General features: G+C 43.6%; 3 protein-coding genes across 4 annotated transcripts; 2 read left to right on the top strand and 1 right to left on the bottom strand.

Annotated features, from left to right (window-relative positions):
* The first annotated feature begins 261 nt into the window (after positions 1 to 261).
* On the top strand, positions 262 to 8088 carry chrdl2 (chordin-like 2). Of its 2 annotated transcripts, none has more exons than XM_084029422.1 (11): positions 262 to 413; positions 774 to 886; positions 988 to 1081; positions 1153 to 1298; positions 2523 to 2616; positions 2794 to 2855; positions 3225 to 3393; positions 3516 to 3704; positions 3805 to 3978; positions 4078 to 4170; positions 4273 to 8088. In XM_084029422.1, the coding sequence occupies exons 1-11, from the start codon at positions 347 to 349 to the stop codon at positions 4404 to 4406; spliced, it is 1335 nt and encodes a 444-aa protein (XP_083885548.1). In that variant the 5' UTR covers positions 262 to 346; the 3' UTR covers positions 4407 to 8088. The 2 variants fall into 2 exon arrangements, with proteins under 2 accessions (XP_083885548.1, XP_083885547.1); XM_084029421.1 differs by having other exon boundaries at positions 3805 to 3993.
* A 2591-nt stretch (positions 8089 to 10679) lies between these two features.
* xrra1 (X-ray radiation resistance associated 1) lies at positions 10680 to 14710 on the bottom strand. Its single transcript, XM_084028402.1, has 16 exons — positions 14692 to 14710; positions 14508 to 14579; positions 14353 to 14425; positions 14155 to 14252; positions 13811 to 13959; positions 12870 to 13010; positions 12643 to 12761; positions 12524 to 12570; positions 12366 to 12431; positions 12191 to 12284; positions 12010 to 12107; positions 11808 to 11933; positions 11589 to 11724; positions 11353 to 11468; positions 11137 to 11242; positions 10680 to 11068 (listed from the first exon to the last, which is right to left on the bottom strand). The coding sequence occupies exons 1-16, from the start codon at positions 14692 to 14694 to the stop codon at positions 10917 to 10919; spliced, it is 1596 nt and encodes a 531-aa protein (XP_083884528.1). The 5' UTR covers positions 14695 to 14710; the 3' UTR covers positions 10680 to 10916.
* Positions 14711 to 15600: 890 nt separating this feature from the next.
* Positions 15601 to 18479, top strand: LOC311025562 (sialidase-3-like). The gene is made up of 3 exons (XM_084028533.1): positions 15601 to 15851; positions 16129 to 16369; positions 16457 to 18479. Exons 2-3 carry the CDS (start codon positions 16145 to 16147, stop codon positions 17462 to 17464), a joined length of 1233 nt encoding a protein of 410 aa, XP_083884659.1. The 5' UTR covers positions 15601 to 15851; positions 16129 to 16144; the 3' UTR covers positions 17465 to 18479.
* Positions 18480 to 22226: the final 3747 nt, after the last annotated feature.

Here is a 22226-nt window from a genome sequence, read left to right as displayed (position 1 = left end):
GAGTCTAATTTTTTTTGAAAGTGAGCTGTTTTCAGATGTAAAATAGAAGCTCAGGATTGACCACTGAGTTTAATCATTATTCTGCTCACTAACATTCACTTTATCAAACACAGCACACTTCTTTTGAATCACTTCATAGCTTATCTACTTATCTACTTATCTACTTCATGCGCTACCATTTGTCTCCTGAGGGGGGCGACATAGTTTATCCAAGAAAAACGTTGGATTTTTTTTTTTTTTTTTAAACCTTGCCTCACACTGTCCTGCAGTGTCTGTCCTGCAGAAACACACTTAGTGCGCGCTGAACACTCAGTCACGCACATGTAAAAAAGAAAACAGAAATAAGATGAAGCCCATGTTTTTCTTATTTTTGATCATTTGGTTTGCAGATGCAGAGCTAAGCCTCCGGAAAGGTAAGATCCAGACCTCGTCGATGCGCATTCGGTCCTGATCCTGAAGTGTAGGACTCAGTTTAGAGAAGTTGTTCAGTAAACTGAGCTGATATTTTAAGATGACCATCCTCTATTGTTCTTAACATAACTGTGGTGTTAAGTGTTAACATCTTATTTCTAGAATAAGCTACTGTGACAGGAGCCAGGATCGGTGGTTCTGAGTCTTCCCATGTCTTATATTACTTGAAGATGTGTTTGTCTAAGGAAAAGAGAGAAGAAGAAACGTTTATATATTTGTTCACTAGGACATGCTTTTGCTTTTGCGGTCCGGTTCATCTGCGCCACATGTAGCTCATCCTCCTCCCCGTGTTTGACGAGCAGGTCCCGGGTCGGTATGTACTTTCAAAGACAAGACGTACAGCCCAGGAGACAGCTGGCATCCCTATCTGGAGCCCTTCGGATTCATGTTCTGCATGCGCTGCGTCTGCACACAGGTACTGATCCTACCACCCGCCAAACAAACATCTAAAGGAATATTACACCAAAAATATATCTATCTAAAGGTGCTGGTAAACTCTCAACATTGTTCTCTTAGGCGGTTCTTGTGAAATGCAACACCATCAAGTGTCCTGCCCTGCCATGTGAGAACCCAGTGGCCGAGCCTCAGCAGTGCTGTCCAAGATGCACAGGTAGACCTGGTCTTCTGAGCACCGTGGGAGTCTTTAGAGAGAAACCTTTAAACTGCTCCTGTCCTCCTCAGATGAGCCCCGGATCCCTGCAGGGTTGAGGGCTTCAGTGAAGTCCTGCAGGTATAACGGGAGTGTTTATCAGCCGGGGGAGACCTTCACCAAGCTGGACCTCTTCCCATCCAAGCAAAGCAATCAGTGTGTCATGTGCACATGCTCTGTAAGTGACATCTCATTGACTGTTCATTGATGTGGTGGAAGAGCATCATAACCTGCGAAACGTGCTTTATAGAAAGAAAGAAATACTAAGAAAAGAAAAACTGAAAAATGGGATAATTCTCAGATATGTCTTAATATTAAATCCTCAATCCATGCCAATGACATTTCTGCAATTATCCTTTGATTAATTCTTGTTTATCCTCTAAAACAGCTCTAATCAATTGGGTGAACATAATTTGCAACAATTAGAAAATGTGTGTTTATGCTCACCAAAACCTTTTTATTTAAAATAATATTGCTGTAGCCACTAGTACCACCAGAATGTATTGTTTTGCATGTAATGTTGCATGTGTGCATGGAGACAATCTCATCCCACTAACTCATCGCCGCTGACAGGCAGTGAAAGTTGAAATGTATCATTACATTCCATTTAATAGTGGAGCCGGTGAACGCATCTTGCATTAGTTTGTGTTTTGGCGTAGCTTGTTTGTGATCAACACAACAAAATAAATGACAGTTTTAATTTAGAAAACCAAAGGCAGATATCGGAAAGCAGATGTGGAGCCAAAGTTGACCTCACCCCGGAGTTGTCCTTTTTTTAAAAAAAGGCTGCGTGACGTGAGAAGTTTATTTTACGAGTTGTTAAGTGGTGTACGTTAACAGACGTTTCCAAGGCGACAACGCATAATAATATTTCACCATGATTCATTCAGGTTCCAGTTTTAGAGTAGTACAAATCACATTTCTACCAGGATCGATACCAACTTGTTCTCTTCTCTCTGCCGTTTCTCCTCAGGCCTGATTTCATTCCATTGTTTGTAGGTAGTTGTAGTTATATGTCCTGAACACTAAACCCTTAATTGCCCCGACGAGCAGGGCTGCACCTCTCATAGCAGCTCAGCCGCCACTGAGTGTGTGAGTGTGTGAGTGTGTGAGTGTGTATGAGTGTGTGAGTGTGTGAGTGTGTATGAGTGTGTCTACTTGTGGCAAAAGTATATGTTTATGTATTTGAACCAAAGCCAATCCATTGTCTCAAGAGCACTAGATGTCAGAAGACGCTTTGATCATGTTGTTTGGAATTTATCTCGATTATGCTGTTTGACATAAGTGTCAGTCTATATAAATAGAGGTGCCTGCAGATAACTTGAGCCGTTCTGGAGCTTATACTTGGAAATGATAAAAAATAAATAAAAGGAGAAATTGTTCCTCCCTTGTTTCTCCTCAGAATGGAAACATCTTCTGTGGCCTGAAAACATGCCACCCAATCACCTGTTCTTCACCCGTCTCCATCCCAGATACCTGCTGTTTGGTGTGTAAAGGTAATCAAACTCCTACCAACCTGAAATGAGATGTAGAATACCATTTTGTAGAATTATATACATATAAATCTTGCTACACTGTTATGCACTTAGTCAGACAGCACACAAAAAAACAATATGATATATTTCTGATGCCCATTTCATGACCTGCTCCTCACCCTTGCTCTTCTTCTTTAGATCATGGCACCAGTGGTTCCTCGTCAACTGAGGATGGAAACCAGCAACTGAACAGAGGCGTGGTACGTTCTTGTCTTTTATCTTTCATCTCAGCCACACTGTCATTACTTGGGTTCACGTCTCATAGGGAAGTGTCTGACAACATTGACGTCACTGCAGGCTGACCTTTGACCCCTCTGTGCAAGCAAATCCATTATTACCCTTGAGGATCACATGATTCAGATTGTGTTCTAAGAGATCGATGTTGCTGTGCTCATTCAAGACGAAGGAATTAAATGTTCCCACGATATCCACGGAACACCTGATAATAAGATTCAGACACTGCTATAAATGATTTACGACTAAATGTGATGCTCCTTTAGCTACGAAAAAGAAAAGAAAGGCAAGTAAATCAGATAACTGTGTGTTTTTCCTATCTGTGTTTACAAAAGAGGCATTCAGTGGACCAGTGTTCTGGAGAGCAGGGCAGGGCGCGCTTTGACCGTGCCACCCCACCCAGGGTCAGGGCATCTCCGAGAGGCCTCAGCCTCAGTAAACTGAACCTCAAAGGGGCTTCAGAGACCACCGTGAAGATTCTGCTGCAGCGGAAACACCAAAGAGGTGAGACTTGGTCAAAACAGAACGATCCCCAACAGGTATTTGATTTTATAGGCATGTTCCTCACAACGCCACGATGGCTTCCATATGTAGCACAACGCTCAGATGTTTTCCATTTCTCGCAGCGTGTTTGTACAACGGCAAGACGTACTCTCATGGAGACATGTGGCACCCAGTTTTGGGTAAGGTCCTGGAATGCATCCTGTGCACTTGCACCGACGGCCTCCAGGACTGTAAACGCATCACGTGTCCCAGCCAGTACCCATGCCAACATCCCATGAAATCAGCGGGGAAGTGCTGCAAGACTTGTCCAGGTAGTGAAACGGGGTCCACACATGATGAACTGCTTATACTGAGATCATGATGACTGGCTGTAAACACCAGCCGCTCAACGCATATCTGTTTTGTCTCTAGAAACTAAAGCTGGAAGCAACCAGACCCAGTGTTATCTGGGACATAAAAATAACCTCTTGGTGTATAAAGTCGACTCGTCTTTGAAGGTGGATCCGCCCAACGTGGTCAGGATCATCGCCGTGGAAAGACAAAGCACGGCTGAGGTTGAAGTGCAAGTATGGAAGACTGTAGAAGGTACCGCAACTACTGGTGGGGACGGTCTCAAAGGAAAAGTCTGACCCATGAGAACTAGTCTTTTAGGACAAATTGACAGTTTTGCTTTATTTTACACAGGCGTTTTACAATTAATGGAAATCGGTGACGTTCAAAGAAAGGATATCGTGGATCATCCAGAAAATTACACGTTACTTACAACACTTGATGAAGGTATGACTTTTAGATTCTGGAAATACTTTAATTTGCTGAAATCCTCCTGATTTTGGTGACAGAATTGAATTAATATAGGGTTGGGGTTTTTTTTTTTTTCAGACACGTGGAGAAAATTTAAAGGGGAGGGAGAAAATCTGAGTGCAGCTCCTCAGACCACAGTTTGTGAAGACGGCATACGAGAGATGGTGACGTTCCTAAATCCCAAGCAGATAGAAGACGTGTGTTCACCCTGATGGCTTCTCTTCTCCTTTTTATATCAATATTCCCAACGACGTTTAACACACAGCGCATCCTTTATTCACACACGGCATTCCTGTAATACAAGTGGGATCTCTCATTTATTATATCCTTTATTGATTGATACGTTGTTGTCATGTTTAAATCATCACATGTTCATTTTTAGGTTACAAAACACAGTGTTTGATAGCTGAATGAATTATTGAGGACGATCATTATTTCTCTAACAAACCCTTTGCTTGAACCATAAAAGGATCGGTATTTTAGTAAATGTTGATCATGTGGAGAATGTAAAGGGTTTTTAAGGATAAATGATCATCAGCGTATTTATTGTGAATACAAACCGAGGCTTTGTCACCTTATTTAAAATATATTGGTTCTTGTATGATTTCTGTTTGACTATCTGAATGTTTTTTTGTGTGTAGGCATTGTGTTCGGGTTCAACCTGCCAGCGAACACACAGCTGTGTGTCGGAGAGATTTGCTTTGTTATATTAGTTATATTATTACATGACATTCTACAGAGAGAAAGTTGGCATAGTTGCTGTAGCTGAATGTTCTCTGTACCTTTTGCTCACAGTTGTAACACATAAATGTTTCTCGCTGGTTTGCGCCGGTAAACTTTGTGTGATTTGTTTTAACTCGTCGTGTTTAAACGTTCCCCCACGTGAGTCGTGGAGAGTGGGAACGCTGCAAATCTGTGCTGGACGGCCTCAAGATGTGGCTCTCAGAACTCCGGGTCGTCTTTGAGGGTGAAAATGATTTGCTGATTCGTTTATGATCTGCATGCCGGCCACAGAGGAGCGTCGTCGCCTGAGGGCTTCCATTAAATCAGACTCCGGAAGGCCGGATAAAGGGTTTTTCCCACTGGAGATGTAATGTTTTCAGAGGCAAGGAAATCAAAAGCAGAAGTTCAAACTCCGTCCATCCCCCCCGAAACTCTCACAGTATTTCCCCAACATCAGCATTTTCCTAAAAATCGGTTCTGATGACTAGTTGCCTCCGTTTAGCACCTGTAACCATTCTACTCCTAAACAATTAAAGGATTAGGCTAATATGTGAGATTTCTGTCTGGAATCTGTCCTGTTATTAGATGGTGATTCAGGATGGAGGATAGCAACGGAAAACAGCCTTAAATTCGATCCAACGTCTTATATCGGGAAAAGAAAACTCAGTGTGTACTGGCAGTGTTCTCTGTCTGTTGACCTGGAAACCAGAGTAACAACTTAGTGCAGAATCCAGTTCTCCCAGCAGCACCAACTAGAAGTAAGCTGGTGAACATGGTGGAGCATTTAGCTGCTAAAGAGCCAGATATTTCACTCAGGAGAAAACTATTTTAATGTCTACCAAGATTTAACAACACGATGATTTGCCTTTAAAATCTCTTTAGTGCAGTGCATCAGGGGGCCCACCGTGAACCCGACAGGTGAGATTGTGCCGTTAGTGAACAGGCCAAGAAACTGAAGTATTTCCAAAACACCGAATAAAGGAAGTGGATGATACTTCCAATCCAAACACTGAAATCTCAGGGCGATGTCATGGAAGTAAGGAGCTCCCTCGGAGCGGCGTGAACGTGATCTGTGAACGCAGGCCTTTCTGTTTGCTCTGCAGCACCGTGTGCAGTCCGTCCGCGGGCCCCGTTTGATCCACTGGTGTCAGATTATCACCGTGGTTCCCATGACTCAGTCGGTGTGCAACTGCAGACCTCGGCCGGCCGAGTGGGCGCCTGCAGAACAACATCGCTTCCCTTCCCTGTGAACTCACAACGTGCTCTCCCCCCCTCCCCCCTCCAACAATGACTCATTGTGTTTCTTTCACACTTTTGCGCCAGACAACTCTTGTCTGTCTCTCACTAGAGGCATGAAACAATATTTTGAGACGGACGCACTCCCCTTGTGTAGGCCTTCATTACTTCCACACAAAAAGGGCAGCCTTAGTTGCCCAGAGAGGCTGTTCCAGTCAAAAGAGGGGTGAGAAAGGGCTGTTCTACTTTATTGCTGCCAAGCGAAATTAGTGATTAACATTTTCACGTTGCCGTTTTTTCCCATGCAGGTCATTAAATTATGAACCTGACGCGTCCGCAGTTATAAACCGGATTGGTTTTCAACACACATGCTGCATCAGCATGTTTCTATATTTCTTAATCTTTTTTTTTCCGATGGAAATCCTATCAGTCTTCGTTTTATGGCTGTTTGGATTCGTCTCACGGGCCGATTCAGCTATGCATGCTTAGTTTTGGCTCGGGCAATTGTAACAGCTGGGGGCAGTCAGTAGGTATAAATCATGCAGCCGGTCAGCTCTCTGTGCAGGCGCACTCCGCCCTGCTGCCCCATGTAGCCCAGATTCAGCGAGAAGGGGAGAGAATGTGAGACTCCGGGGTCAGGACTCGGACCAGGATTCTTCTGGGCCCATTGTTGTAACATTAACGGAGAACTTCAGGACGTTGCGACAGCTTAAGATCAAGCATTTCATCACAGATACTCTGCAGGAACAGCGTTGCCTTCCAGAGGAAAGCAGCCAGTTGAACTCCGTTCAAAAGATTGATTTTTAACATTTTTTTTTCGTGTGCTGCAGCGTTTAGTTCCAAGCATTGGAAAATGAATAAGGCAGGCTTTTGATTCAAAGCAAGCCAAACCGTGTTAAGATAATTAAGTGTGATGGGCATGTTTGCTTTCATAGCTGATTAAGGTGCTCACCAGAACCCTCAGAGTTTATACTTCATCAAAATACTTCCAGAATCTATCAAGGGCTCAGTTTTTTACACCCTCTCATTAATTAAGTTGGCCCCGATCATTTTAGCTGATGGTTGGAGTCTGGCCAAGGGAACATGGACAATACCGGGATACTTGTTGTGAACCCTTCGGTCCCCTTTATCCTGTAAAGGTCAAACTTTTAAAACTCGTAGTGATTGTGGACGATTAAAGACGATGCGATGGAGCGGACCGTCAACCGGTTCTGATCTGTAACTATTGGCCCCTTTTCAGAGTATCCGGAGCCTTTTTACAGGATTACATGATAAGTGTGTTACAGTTCAATTGTCCCATCAAAAGAAATAATGACTAGGTCCGGTCCACAGTGAACTCATTTGGCACTCGAGTAATGAGGAGTGTTGATGAGGTATTCGAGGGCCTATTCATCCCGAGCCAAATCTGGTGTCTGATTCTCCACAGGGTTATTCTCAAAGCTTAACTGTTGGCCTCTCAGTTTGAGAGTCAAACAAACCAAACATCTCTCAAGGCTTGATTGCGGCGATGACGGCTCCAGATGTGAGAATGTGCTGCATTGAAATATACAGACAAAAGAAGCAAACACTTAAAGATATATAAACAAAAAGATCCGTCTTAGCCGAAGACACAACAGCCCACCGATGCCTTTCTCCGACCACGTTTCTGTTCTTTTGCTTTGGGACGGAGTATCTTGCTCTCCTGCCAGTTTGTTATATCACGGATGGAAATGTGTTTCCAGTTAATAACTCACATCGTCAGTTTTTCATGCTAAGAACAAAAGGAGGTTGCAGAGCGAAAGCCCAACGAAGCCCCTTTTTGACCGTCTGTTTATTCTGTGCTAATGTGAGGAGGAGTCCAATAATAATAAAAAGAGAGACATTCATTTCTGATGGCTTCGCTCTACAGCTGACGTTGTGCTTATTTTAGCGAAGACTCTGGAATAAATACACATTTGTGAGAAACAAACTGCATACATGTGTGGATTGTGTGATTTCTCACGTTCATTTATTACATTTTCATTCATAATCACTTCTTTAGCATGCATGCCTCCAACAGACAGACAGGATTTTTGTGGCGATGTCTGAAAAGACAGAATACTGTCACATAAAAACAAATTCATAAACGATCAGACATGCGCTTTAATTTGGAGGCGAATCAAAGTATTCACAAAATCATCTTAGTATTGGGCGGTGCATGGTGCGGCTGGAAGTTCAGCCCATGAATTTAGCTTAATTTCTTGTCTTTATCACTCGAGAACCTACGGCACGTAACAAATACACTCAACAACATCAGAAAAGGAAGCGTGGGGATTTGATTGAGTTTTGGGCAGACGATCGCCGCCCCCAGCTGACCTCCCAGCTGACCTCCCAGCTGACCTCCCAGCTGACCTCCGCCGACCTCCCAGCTGACCTCCCAGCTGACCTCCCAGCCAGGCCTGCCTGGACAAAACGCCCCCCAAACCGGTGCTCAAACATCACTAAAATTCATGGACAATGTTCCCCTTATGTTACATTTTTAATATTATCATGCCCACCATATTATCTGCCCAGAGGATTATTTGCGTTGCTGCTGTTTACATTCCTCCTGATGCAAATTCCCAAAGTTGCACGACAGGAATGCACTACTGTTTTTGTTTTGTGGTGCTTTTCTTGTGTAGCATGAACGGACTTGGCTACAACTGCGTGTCATTGTGCAACTCCACGTTGCAGAGTGGCAACAAATTACCCTTGAAGCTTTAACTTACAACCCTTAAAAACAAGCCTGATGATGTCATAGTGATGTTATCAGGTTTACCTGGCCCTGGGTTTAGAGACTAAGAAAGCCCGCTGTGCAGAATCGGTGTGTGGAGGCCGGCTAAAATGAGACTTTTATCACACAGGGAGGTTTTAATAAAAGATGCCAGCAAGTTGCATTGTGGGACGCCTTGAGAGATTAAAGGTTGAGTAGGTAATTTGGAAAAACCACAGAAATGTGGAATTTGAACGCATCACCGAACTGAAAAAGTCCCGCCCTCTTCATTCAGACGTCTGTTCTAAGCCGGTTTTTACAGTCCTGCCACGGCCACAAATGACATTTTAAAAAATGTTTTATGTCAGAGCATTTAATGCATTCATTGCTATCAGTTTGTTACAAGGATTACAAGTAATATAACAGAAAGGGTTTCTGAATAGAATGACCTCTGCTGGTTCGATTTTGCCCATTCATGTCTCTTTTGAACCCCCAAACTTGATGGAATTGCAATACAAAATCAGTGGAGTTCCCTTTTAATAGTTGCTGTGTTTGTTTCATGATGATGTTGGTCTCACGTAGCCAGACCTTTCTCTGCAGGACGTCTGGCTCCATTATCATTCTAGCAGGTGTTAGTGGATTTAAAATAGTGGGCACAAACACAAGCATCCAGGAGTGTGTGTGAAAATAGGCAAAAAAACTAAGCATGTATATTTGGGGGGAAATTGTCTCAGATTTTCTGTTTCTAAGAGTTTTATGAGTCTGTGATGATGTCAAGGAATGCCTACCGACTGCCTGGAACATAAAAGCCGTGACTGTGACTGATCACTGCCCAAAACTGTGGAAAATGTTAAGCGTATACCTCTTGCACAATAGTGCATTTTAGTCCCAAAGTTCTAATAATTATCACTTCAAAATTACATTATAACAGCATTCTGGTCAGGCAAAACAATAAAGTCATGCCAGGACTCGTTGGCTGAAGAACACACTCCATCATGTTCCTGAAAGCAACAAATCCTCAGAAGACCTTTACTTTAGTTGCGCCTAAAAGAGCAGTAAAATTATTATGGAAAAGAAACAGTAATTCTGAAGAGATTTATCAGAATTTTGATCCAACTCAATCACCCTCGAGGATCAGGGGTTGTCCGATACTTTGGGATATCTCTTTGCAACACGGATGAGCTCTGCTGACCTCCGGCCAGCTGGAGAATAGTATTTCTGAGTGTGTAAAATCCTCAGATTTCCTCATTACCACTAAATACACGGCTAAAAATGAAAAGATCCCAACCAGACCGAAGGCCAGGTGTTTGCTGGAAACAGATAAACTACCAGATCAACACTGTTGAATGTTAAATTAAACATCTTATATTGTTTTAAATTAACATTTCTAATATTTGAGATTGTTGAAAATGTGAACCATGAAGTATCTGCTGGCTGTGTACACAACGCCTTTATTGTATGGCATGTGTGTATTAGTTATCACATGAGCAGGGTAATGTCCACACATGAATGGAAGAATGTAGAATCCCATGAAATCTTTTATTCCACCTGGGCTGAACCTGCATTCCATCTGCAAGCTGCCCCGAAGAAGAAGAATACCATGAAATCAAAAACAAAAAGGGGAAGGAAAATAGAGCACTAAATGAAAACCATCGTTAGCTTGTAGTAACTGCCATGTGTTTACGGACATGGATTGTAAATGCAGGTCTGTTTAATGTTATGAACGACTGATTATACTGATTGTAAGTCCTCAGGTCCTCTTTAGCCTCCTGTTCACTGGTTGAAAAACTCCACATGATCAACACAAAAACACATATTTTAGATTTTATTGTGATATCAATCCACACAATTCTGTTGTCTTTCTTCACCAGCCAGAAGGTGAAGGGTGGTGTGAAGGATCTTTCAGTCGGAGCAGATCCACATCTTCCTCGCTACTTATCACAACATGTTGTCTCATATTAATATTAAACATATTGGCTGTTGAAGAAAACAGCTGCTGATGTGCTTCGGGGGTACGAGGTGAAGTTTAACTCAAGCACTCGAGAGCTTCTGCTCATGGTGGAGGTTCAGCACCGTTCCGGCTCCTCTCCATGCCGGCTGCTCGCTCCATTGTTTTCTTGTGGACCATCTTGTGCTTCGTCTTCATGTCCCTCAGCAGCATCAGAGCCTCCTTCTTGTTAACACCTGTGCCGTGGATGGCGCTGCCTGTACGTAGACCAGAGGGTTAGATAGAGACAAGGTCATGAGATCCACAGTAACAGAAGTCAGCGTACTTAAGGGGACTTCTGTGATCGATGTGCTCTCCTTGATGACTTTGATCATTTCATCAAGCCTCTTCGTCGGATGCTTTACTGGCTTCAACTGTGAAAGTTCCTTAATCTGTGTACGAAACGTGATTCTGTTAAAGTCAAACTCCTTGTTCTTTACAGTGCCGGCTAGATTTATTACAACTTGACAGTAATGTTGAGTGTGAATGCAAAATATTGAACCCTTTTCTCTGGTTTTCCGTGCGGCATCTGGATGCTATCAAGCGTTGGTTTCGAGTCTCTGTAAACATTAAGATTCTTCAGTGTGTGTTCCAGCATCCGAACAGCAGTTTGAATTCCTGTTGAAAGACAAAAAAAAAACACAACAAAAGAAAACTGATTCTGCCTTCGCTAACCTTTCAAGGCTTGAGGAAAAAGTCCAGAAATAAATAGCTGCAGGTGAAACTACGGCTCCTCACCGACGCGCTTCACCACATCGGGATTCGGTTTCGCTTTAGGATCCATCAATCTGTCAGGAGCGGCATCGGCCTCGCTCTCTACGGCTCCTCTCGCCTCAGCTCCGAGGTCCAACTCACATTGGGGAACATCTGTGGCCTGGACGTGAAATAACATCCAGTAAAGAGAGAGAACGTTGAGAAGAAAAGAGAGGACGGATACGAAAACCATAAAGTAAAAACCTGAGTGACAAAGAAGTGCTCGGCGGTTTCTTCTCTGCCATTCCCTGGTGTTTGAGTTGGAACAGGACATGGTGCATCTGCAATCAGCGGCTGGTTGTTTGAGACCTTTGGGGTTCTTTCTTTCACCTGTGATTCAATAAAAAGTTGAACAATGTGAAATGTGGAGGGTGATGATCAGACCTCAGTGAAGAACACAGCCAACCTTCCACTTGGGATCAGCAGACACCTTCAGTGGAGGCTTCGCCACCTCTTGAGTCTTCTTACGCTTTATGGTAATGCCCAGTCTCTCTGAGAGGTCACCTGGGTCCAAACCAAACCAAACGTCATTTCAGCATTGACAATTCAGAACGGTTCTCTCCCAGGTAGAAGAGAGAAAGGCCTACCACGTCTCTTTGTGGTCACAGGGTTGGAGTGAACGTCAAGTTCTCGGAGCATTGGGAAGAGTTGAACAGAGGTCAGCGATTTCTCCTCAGCGATCTGATGAGGAAGCACAGACACCTGAGTGCATTTCACCAAAGAGGTCACGGTGGATTCGTTTGTGCGAATCGTCCGACACACCTTGTTGTCGGCTAAATTGAGGGATTGAAGCTCCGGTAGGGGGACGCAGGATCTGCTGAGGTGTTCCTGGTGAGAGAGTCATGGTGACCCACGAGAGAATTAAAATATGGGAAACACGCACTGATGACAAATCTCAAACACCAATCATGTTTAATTACCTGTGAAGCTCTCTGGAGATTCTCACCAGGGTTTGTCTTGGTGTGGGCTGGATATGAGGGGATATAAATTACTAGATGTTTTTAGGAGATACATGTAGGCCCACTGTTAAGTTATTTACCAGACCCCACTTCTTCTGGTTGCTCTTCAGTAGATGTCTGCCGAGGTTCGGGACTCCCCGTCGGTTGCAGAAATGTAACTTCAGAAATGCAGTTCCCCTGTAGGTTTAGATACTTCAGCCTGTAACAGACAGCACACGCTCGGTGTAACTTTCCACATGTTGTGAAACTTTTAAACGTTTTAGCGTTTCCACATATCTTTCCAAACGCTCACACATATTTGTTTTACTTTGCGTAGCAAATTTCCAAACCACGTCGTGACCTCTTGAGGTTTGCCAGACTGTCGAAGACTCCAGAGGACAGTTTGTTATCGTCAAGCATCAGGACTTCAAGAGCTCCGAAACACATGTCGTCTCCTTCTTCAGCCGACCTGTAAGAAAAAGAACTATAACACAACTATAACATAATACCAATCACCCACACCGACATCATCCATCCATCCATACATCCATCCATCCATCCATCCATCCATCCATCCACCCATCCATCCATCCATACATCCATCATCCATCCACCCATACATCCATCCATCCATCCATCCATCCATCCATCCATCCATCCATCCATCCATCCATACATCCATCCCTCCATCCATCCATCCATCCATCCATCCATCATCCATCCATCCATCCATCCATCCATCCATCCATCCATCCATCCATCCATCCAGATATACATCTGGCTGTGGAACAGGTGTATAGAATGTCATTACATTTGCTTCACCAGATTCAGGAGTTTTAATTTGGTGCATTTGTGCGCCCCCTCTTGGTCAATTTGAAAACATACATGTTTCAGTTTGTGGACTTTCGCTGTAAAAAAAACCTCTGTTGTTGTGCAATAAAAATATACAAATGCACCGATGATGATTGGTTAAATCAAATGGAATACTGTGTAAGGAAGTTTTATCCGGAGCGTCAGACGACAGTTAAAGAATGAATTTGCATGTTGCTGAAATCCTATTATGAAACAGATTAGCTGTCTTTCATTGTGTCGCTTATTCCGTGATGTTTCTTTTGTAATAGCTTTTATATGGAGAGCAGCATTTTACTACCAGTCATAACATAAACCTGGAGCTAGGATATAAAAGCAACACCACGCTTGCTAATTTGATCAATTATGTCTTTGTAACAACTAACCAAATACTGCTTCATAGAAATATGAGGTACTAACTGTTCAGTCTGCTCGTGGTTGGAGGAACCCAGATCAGGAGGAAGATGATGAAGCTGATTTCCAGTCAGATGAAGGACTTTCAGACGGGGAAGACGACCCATGGAAACAATATCATCAGCTGTCAAACTGTTGTAGGATAAATCCAAAACCTGTAGAATTTAAATAAATAACTTAGATAAAAACATAACCATTGTAAAGACAAATAACAAGCACTCATTATCAGTGCAAGCCTGAGATATGGCAATTTAATATTATAATGTTACACACTCAAAATGTGGATGTGGTCACATCAAGACGCAGTAATAACACGAGTCAAATGAGCATGTGGAAGTCAGCCATCTTACCTGGAGATGAGGGAAGTCCGCAGCATGAAACCTCATGTTGCAAAGACCGTTTAATGACAGATTGAGTTCTCTTAAAGACACAAAACTGGCAAAAGACCCTATAGGAAAAAACATTTTCTCATAGTCACTCATTTCTTATGCAAGAGGCATAAAATCACCCTCATCGTGTAAATCTGTGTGATGTCTGAGAATAATCACCTAAAGAGAGGCAGTTAACGGATGCATCGATGTAAGCCACGTTGTCAAACATCTGGAGGTCTTCTGGCTTGACCTGTGCACAGCAAGGAAACGGCTCTTTGATCGGTTTTAATCACAGAGATACCAAATGAGTTGAATAATAAAGTGACTCTTACAGAACTCAGTTTCTGCTCACTGATGTTAACGGAGCAGAGCTCAGACGGTTTATCAACACAGTGTAACTGGAGCTGCAAAGGAAAATTGTAAAACAGACAAACAGTTGGTGTTTTTGTCAAATAAGCACTCTCACATTAAGCAGATGTCAGTGCCTCACCAGGAAAGGTCCATCTAATGTGTTACCATGAGATCCAGCCCCCCTGCTGTCCTCACATTCTTTATAAGCCTTTTTTATTCCTGCATGCACATTCCTGCATTTCTGCTCCTCTGCCTTTTTGTAGGCCACGAGCCAATAACCTACAGGGGAAATACAATTCAACAAAACAGTATTCATGTTTATTTATTTATTTTCAGATTTACAGATGCATAGTGAATATGTGAGTGTCTTTACATGGTTGTTGCATTTATCCTTATTTATGTATTTGTTTGTTTTGTTTACCTAACCCACCCTCTTTGCTTCGACGCGTCCTTGGTGGGAAACATTTGGTAGGATCGCTCTGTCCATCATCTAATTTATAGCAGGCCATCTTGTCTGCTCGTTAGATCCAAAAGAAAACTTTTCACGTGTTCATCGCACTCTTCGCGAGGTGAGGAGGCCCGAATACTTCCTACAAATACAGTCGATCTTCAGCTACACTGCTGTGGTGCTCTGTATCTTAGCAACAGCACGTAAGAAGACGAGCACCGCTCCTCCCGTCCAGCGGGGGGCGCTGAACAATAAATGCTGGTGTTTTCATTGCGGGCTAAGCGGAAGAAACCAGTGAGCCTAGCTAGTCAAAGATTGAATTCAATGATAAGATGATAATCCGCCTAACCACCCGAAGATACTTTGAGACATTTAATATAATTGATAAGAATATGCTGCGTTTTGTTCACACACGTCACAGTGTCCACATTACTCACCAAGACCAATTTACCTTCGACTGTTTCGACCGATGTTCATTTATACGGTTTAGCTAGCTAACGTCTAATCGGGGATCAACCATACTGCGCATGCGTGAGGCTGTACACCGGATAACTCCCGTCCTATAACACTTAGCAGCTAGCTCCTTTGACATTTTGTTATCGTGCCACCGCACGTAAAAAAAAAAAAAGCTCGACCAAACGGCCTCGTCGCAGCTCTCGGTTGAACCCGACGTCTAGTTTAGCTCGGACGAGTCTAAGCGAACACGGAAGTGAGCACGACTGTTCCTCTCGCTTCGGCGCCGTCTTCTTTTCCCGATGAACCCATAGCATCAGTGTCGTGAACATCAGAGGTCCCTTTTTGTGGCGTGAGATAAGACGGTAATAATGCGGTTCGTGGAGAGATCAGGGGCGACAAATGTGAAGAGCGACCAGTGAAGGTAACGGTGGTCTCTCTAGTGCACGCGCGGTGTGCGTTGGATGCTATTTGTAACGGTGTGTGTGTGTGTGTGTGTGTGTGTCTGTGTGTGGGGTGTGTGGGGGGTGTGGGGTGTGTGGGGTGTGTGTGTGTGTGTGTGTGTGTGTGTGTGTGTGTGTGTGTGTGTGTGTGTGTGTGTGTGTGTGTGTGTGTGTGTGTGTGTGAACTATTTGTGTTGAGATTAAAAAAAAACAAGCCAAGATTTAAGTCACATAATTGGTACCGTTTTGTATTTGCAGGGAAATCAGATCCACTATGGGGAACTCACCATCAAAGAGTGGCAGCGGAGAGGAACCGGTCAAAACAACTTTGTTTGAGAAGGAGGCAAGTGGGATAACGTACAGACTTCCTGCTCTCATCTATCTGAGGCACAGTCGCACCTTCCTGGCCTTCGCAGAGAAGAGGTCCTCGCCCTCCGACCATGACGCCAAAATCCTTGTTATCAGAAGAGGGACGTTGAAAGAGGATGGATCTGTTCAGGTTATTATGCGACAAACATCATGTTGACCTTTTATCATCATCAACGTGATCTTGTTGTGTTTTTTAACGGTTGGGTTCTTTTTCCAGTGGTCGTCCAGTCAGGAGCTGTCCACCGCATATCTGCCCAGCCACCGCACTATGAACCCTTGCCCCGTGTATGAGAAAAACAGCAAAACACTGTTTTTATTTTTCATCTGTGTCTGGGGGAACACCACGGAGCTCAGGCAGCTCCTCACAGGTAAGAACAAGGTGCGTCTTTGCTGCGTCAGCAGCAGCGATGATGGGCAGACCTGGAGTCAGGCGAGAGACTTAACAGAGAGTGTGATTGGCGATACCATCCATAAGTGGGCCACGTTCGCCGTGGGTCCGGGCCACGGCGTCCAGCTGGAGAACGGCCGGTTGATCATCCCGGCGTACGCCTACTACGTCCCTTACAGATGCTGTTCCTTCCCCGTTCCTTTCACGGTCTACCCACGGGCACTGTCCGTATACAGTGAGGACTTTGGTCAGACGTGGCACATCGGCAAGATGCTTCGGAAAAAGTCAGGTGAATGTGAAATGGCCGAGATCATAGACCACGAGGGCAGGAGTCACCTTTACTGCAATGCTCGTAACACTGGGGGCCACAGGTGTGAGGCCCTGAGCGAAAACAGCGGCGTGCATTTCGACAAACCCCACATCGCCCCGGAGCTCGTCGAACCACCTTCGGGCTGTCAGGGCAGCGTGATCGGCTTTCCCGCGCCTGAATTTGTCCCCAACGATGACGCAGAGAGCAAAGCTTGTGGCACGTCGCTCCTGTCTCCAGACACACAGACCTGGCTCCTCTTCATCCACCCGACCAACAAGTCTAGTCGGAGGGACATGGGCGTCTATTTGAACCGATCCCCCCTGCACTCGTCGGGTTGGGACAGACCCAGGATCATCCACAGCGGGCCCAGCGGCTACTCAGACCTGGCGTACAACGGCGACAGGGATCAGTTTTCCTGCCTGCTGGAGTGCGGGAAAGAAAGTGAACTTGAGCAGATTGCGTTCATGTCGTTTACCCTTAATGATGTCATGCAGACGGGCAGTAAGAAAGACAAGAAGATGCGTTGAGTTGCGCTGAAAGTCGCTTCATTTATGTATTAACAAAGCTCTCTTGACATTCTCCTGCATCCTAAAAAAAAAAAAAAATCCCCAAGCAAAAGCCACTAAATATGCTGTGCAGTAACATCTGTCTGTGTTTACTGTCGTTCTACAGTCCGGAGATGATAATGCATGCGTGAGTCGTGTGTTTCGTTGTCTCCTTGTTTACATGAAAAAGTAATTCAAGTCTTAATAGTATGAATATGCAAAGAGCTGTGTAAGGAGGGAAGCTATTTTTAATAGGTCGGGTGGCTGGTTTTAATGCATGCTGCGCTGGACTGTCATCTTTAAAACAGGCTTTGTGTGTAGCATGTTTTGACAAGTACTTCATGCCCATTTCTGCATCTTATTAAACTGTCAGTGAGTTCTGAGCGATGGAGAGAATTTGCCTACCTCTTTTTATTTTCTTATGAAGATCATAGCGGGCCTTGTTAAGTAGAGCATAGGGGTTTCCTCCATGCTCGGTTGCTCCTTTTACATTTAGTATATACTCTGATTCACATATGCCTTCTACTCCACTGTTCAAACTTCAGCCGTGCCGCAGCCTGCCGGTGACGACCTGTTGTGAAGGTCACGGTGGGAGCCGCCAAGTTGGCAAGGAAACTGGGCAGAAGAGATAAATATTTATTTTTTACGTACCGCATCCAGCTAATCAACGAAGAGACCAGCCAGACTGTCTACGAACTAGCGGAGAACAGGTGATTAAATGAGCATTTTTGGCTAATTATTACTGTGCACAGATTGTTCTGACATTCATTTTCAAAAGCAATATTTAGTTGTGTGTTTTTTGTATTTATTTTCCATCCTCCGGCACATTTAGCACAATTTTTTCACGGGCCTTTTCCCCCTTAGTTTCATTAATTTAGTGCGGTATCATGACCAGGTCTGATTGGCTGGCTGTTGGTTATCAAGTGAACGCATGTTACAGCATGTAAAAGCAGAAGAAGACTCATTATCTATAAATCCACTAGAAACACACTCACACACACACTCTCTCACACACACACACACACTCTCTCACACACACACACACACACACTCACACACACACACAGACACACACACAGACACACACACAGACACACACACACACACACACACAACCCTTGTGCTGAAAATCCTCCAGCTGGTTCAACACTAGCTTCATTGTGTTTTTGTTGACTGTTGTGGAAAAGTGAACAAAACCTGCATGAAACATGTATTTTAGTAGAAAATAAATGTAACCTGTTATCACGTGACTTTTGTTCTTTTCTTTTTTTAAATTTTGGAATACTTTTACATTTACATACACGAGAGAGATGATAATCGTCGGTCGAATGGTCAACCAGGGATTGGGGATAAAGGAATAAACAGGGAATGGGTGTGTTTTTAAAAGCAGCTATGAAAAAAAAACAACGTTAATCGGTCGTTGGGAGTATTTTATTCCCTCTGCAGATAAAAGAGGCTTAGGGCATGTTGAAATGATGTGAAGGACTTTTGTTATGAAGCGATCTGTAGGGAGTGGAATGTGATTGCACAGATGTGCAGGCAGCCGGGATGAATTAAGGACAGGAAGGAACGTGTCTTAGTTGAGGATTGGAAAGGAGATATTCTGTATTTTATACAGAGATAACTTCACCCAACGAAGACGACATGTGACATGATTTACATGCTGTCTGAATATGTGGACAAATGAATAGTGCATTTATTGGGGACTATTTTAGAGGAATAAGAAAGAACCCTTTAAATCCACTGAAAACTGACTGTATTTCATTTCCAGAGGTAGTAAATAGCCTCTGCACTCAACTCATTCTAGTTAAACTATTAAAGTGAAGGAATATCAGTCTACACCTGGGCCCTTTGGTACACAGCAGCAACTGCATGCAACTCGGTGGTTCGGTGTCTGATCGTTTACATAATTGCCAAACTAGCACAAAAGCAACTCGGCAAGGGATTAAGTGCATTTTATTAGACAGTAAAATGTCCTCGGCTCCTGACCGGCTGCTTCTTTACTGCTTCCTCCTGCGATGGATGAATCATGCGGTGAAAACCTGTTTTTCTCCAGCAGTGTTGGCGATGACACATCCGGCGTTTTTTTTTCAGCACATATAACCTTTATCAGAGGATGGCTTTATGGAATACCCTGCATATGTTTTATATAACACTCCATTGACATTTGGGAGGCCAGGTTCCTGTCCCATTATTGGAACGACCCACGGGGCGACAGGTGAAGCTGCTGGACATCTGGGAGGATGAGTAGTCAGAATATAGCATTGCTTGGTAGCTCTTACATTTATTTGTTTGAACTTCAAAGAGCTATTTGCATGTTAAATTGTATCTGTCTTGATTGTATTATACTCCTCATAAAGCAGTCATTTTTTCCATTACATATAGATGACAAGTTATTACCCATCAACCCTGAAAATACACCCCACTTTAACACGTTAGAGCAAATATTGCACCTGTGTATGCTTCGTAGTGCCATTTTACAAACCTCAAATATTTAGTGGGTCCAGGCCTTGATTAAACACACAAGTGAGCCTAAAAAAACAAAATAAATATACAAGAAAGCTTAGCAACTAATAGCGATGTCTTTGCCAGATTGAGAAACTCAGGCTTCATTTAGAAAGTATGCACGGGCAGCACATTGTTTCTCTGTCACACAGATAATCCAGCTTTTGATGTGCCGAGTCAGAAGAGTTCAAATATATCTCTTTGAATTCATGCATGCTACAATAAAACAATCTCCATTTGATGTAACACAAAGCAGACACAAAGGATCATTTAAAGCTTCGCTGGGTGCAGAAATGGTGCAACCGAACCTGTTCAGGGTTCAAAGTAGACTCGACTGATAAGCTCTGAGCGTCTGCATCGCGGCGCGGCTCTTATCTACTCGCTGGCTTAAATCACGAGTGCAGACCAGCAACAATGAGGAGGAAGCAGGAATTCAATGAGCCGCTGCTGCTTGTTTTAATTGTTCTCATCCAGATGTGTCTGTCCACATGTTGTTGGGTGAAGTGTGCAGAAGGAAGCTGAAAAGCATCATGGGAGCACAGACTGCTGCAACACAGCATTGTGGGTAATTGCCAGTGTGCTACCTAGTCGTGGGGTTGTTTACTGTACATGCAGTCATAAACTAACATCCCTGTACAGACAAATAAACAGTTTATTCCAACCGTGAGCTCACATGATTAGCCTATAGGTTCAGGTTAGGTGTGTGTGTGTGTGTGTGTGTGTGTGTGTGTGTGTGTGTGTGTGTGTGTTGGACCACCTTTTCTGTCCGAGTCCCAATGGTAATGTAGCAGCTCTGCAGGTTTTTATGTAGCAGGTTCAAACACAAACAGAAACTCCCCTTTTTCAAAACACGGTACGTGCTTCATCCCTTTAAGTTAGACGGGCTTCAGCAACAGACATGATACATTCAGTTTGAGTTGTCTCTTCTCTCGTTTTGGTTTCTCTTTGTTGCAAGACAGTAAAATATAAGTTATGCAGGCAAACGTTACATGTTCATGGTTGGGTTGAAGTATCTATGTACACAGGAAGCTACACTCGGTCGGACTGTACACCTTCGCAGAGTCACAGAGGGGAGCAACGTCTTCGGCCGCTCCGATTTCTCTCATGATTCATATACATATTAACCTTTATCTCATTGTGTCACTGCCAAACAGATAAGCTTATTTACAGTACAATGTAACCTTGTACCAACTAAAACAACTTCATGTATCAAAACACCTCCCCCGCTCTGTAGATTGGGAAAATCATGGGGAAATCACACGAGGAATAAATCCCTTCACATTACAAAGTATTGAAATCAATAACTTAAAAAGGGGGAGAAGACATGAAATGCACAGTATAAAACGAGTTGTGCATGTGTGCAAGAATAGAGGGAACAAATGACAGAGGGAGAGAGAGAGAACTCCCAGAGAAATTAGCAGAGAAGCTATATTTTTATAATGTAAAGAAAAGAGAAAAATAAAGTTACATTTGCTAAATCTTACCCCAAAGTGACCTGAGTCACATTTGTTAAACTCATCATCATTTATCATTACTGTCCGACTGTCTGGGACCCGTGACTTATAGGAACAATGATGCTCTTCGTTCTGTCCACATCTTTTTGATACAGTTCAGGACAATCCAAAGACGAACACGTCCGATGGACACACAGCCGTTCAGAGTCTAGCAGGAGTGCCTGCCAGCCCAGATCCCCAATCAAACAGACCATTTCTCTTTTTCTTTTTTTTAAATGGCTTACGAGGGCACTGCAAATCTACATAAGCCATAAAAGCCATGCCACATTTACACCCAGTTAGGGTAAACCTCTCTTAAAGGGACATGCGCACAGTTTACAAACAGGAGAGGCAAAAAGACTGCTGAGAAAGCAGCAGGGTTGGGAAAGTTACTTTCAAAAATATCATCCACCACTGATTGCCGATTGCCAATTTTAATCGTTAAACAGCTAACATATTTCACATATTTTGATTTAATTATTATTGTCGCAGTACGATCCTTTCATTTGAATTTAGACAAAGTCATTTGAGCACGTGTAAAAATGTGGTTTCTTTCAAAACTACTTTTTAAAGCATGTGATCTGTTCTCGTAATCCATTGTTCCCAACCCTGGAAAGCAGTGAGCGTGGCAGACCAGTCACATGCACATTATGGGAAATGTTGGGTTAGACGCTTGAGTACTAACCTTTGGCTCTCTGGCTGCTGGGTACTAAACATCATACAGGATAACAGGCAGCTGCGAGGGG

This window comes from Eutrigla gurnardus (genome assembly GCF_963514095.1).
Source record: "Eutrigla gurnardus genome assembly, chromosome: 15".
NCBI lineage: Eukaryota > Metazoa > Chordata > Actinopteri > Perciformes > Triglidae > Eutrigla > Eutrigla gurnardus.
This window is presented reverse-complemented; position numbering and strand designations above follow the sequence as displayed.

What these genes read in the sequence shown, in the direction of transcription:
- chrdl2 (XM_084029421.1), top strand. Translation starts at nt 347, where the DNA reads ATGAAGCCCATGTTTTTCTTATTTTTGATCATTTGGTTTGCAGATGCA. An exon ending in AGAGCTAAGCCTCCGGAAAG is followed by an intron (nt 414 to 773) that starts GTAAGATCCAGA and finishes TTTGACGAGCAG; the next exon opens with GTCCCGGGTCGGTATGTACT. An exon ending in ACTTACAACACTTGATGAAG is followed by an intron (nt 4,171 to 4,272) that starts GTATGACTTTTA and finishes TTTTTTTTTCAG; the next exon opens with ACACGTGGAGAAAATTTAAA.
- xrra1 (XM_084028402.1), bottom strand. An exon ending in CGTTAACTGCCTCTCTTTAG is followed by an intron (nt 14,253 to 14,352) that starts GTGATTATTCTC and finishes TTTTTCCTATAG; the next exon opens with GGTCTTTTGCCAGTTTTGTG. An exon ending in GATCACAGAAGTCCCCTTAA is followed by an intron (nt 11,069 to 11,136) that starts GTACGCTGACTT and finishes GTCTACGTACAG; the next exon opens with GCAGCGCCATCCACGGCACA.
- LOC311025562 (XM_084028533.1), top strand. Translation starts at nt 16,145, where the DNA reads ATGGGGAACTCACCATCAAAGAGTGGCAGCGGAGAGGAACCGGTCAAA. An exon ending in AAGAGGATGGATCTGTTCAG is followed by an intron (nt 16,370 to 16,456) that starts GTTATTATGCGA and finishes TTCTTTTTCCAG; the next exon opens with TGGTCGTCCAGTCAGGAGCT.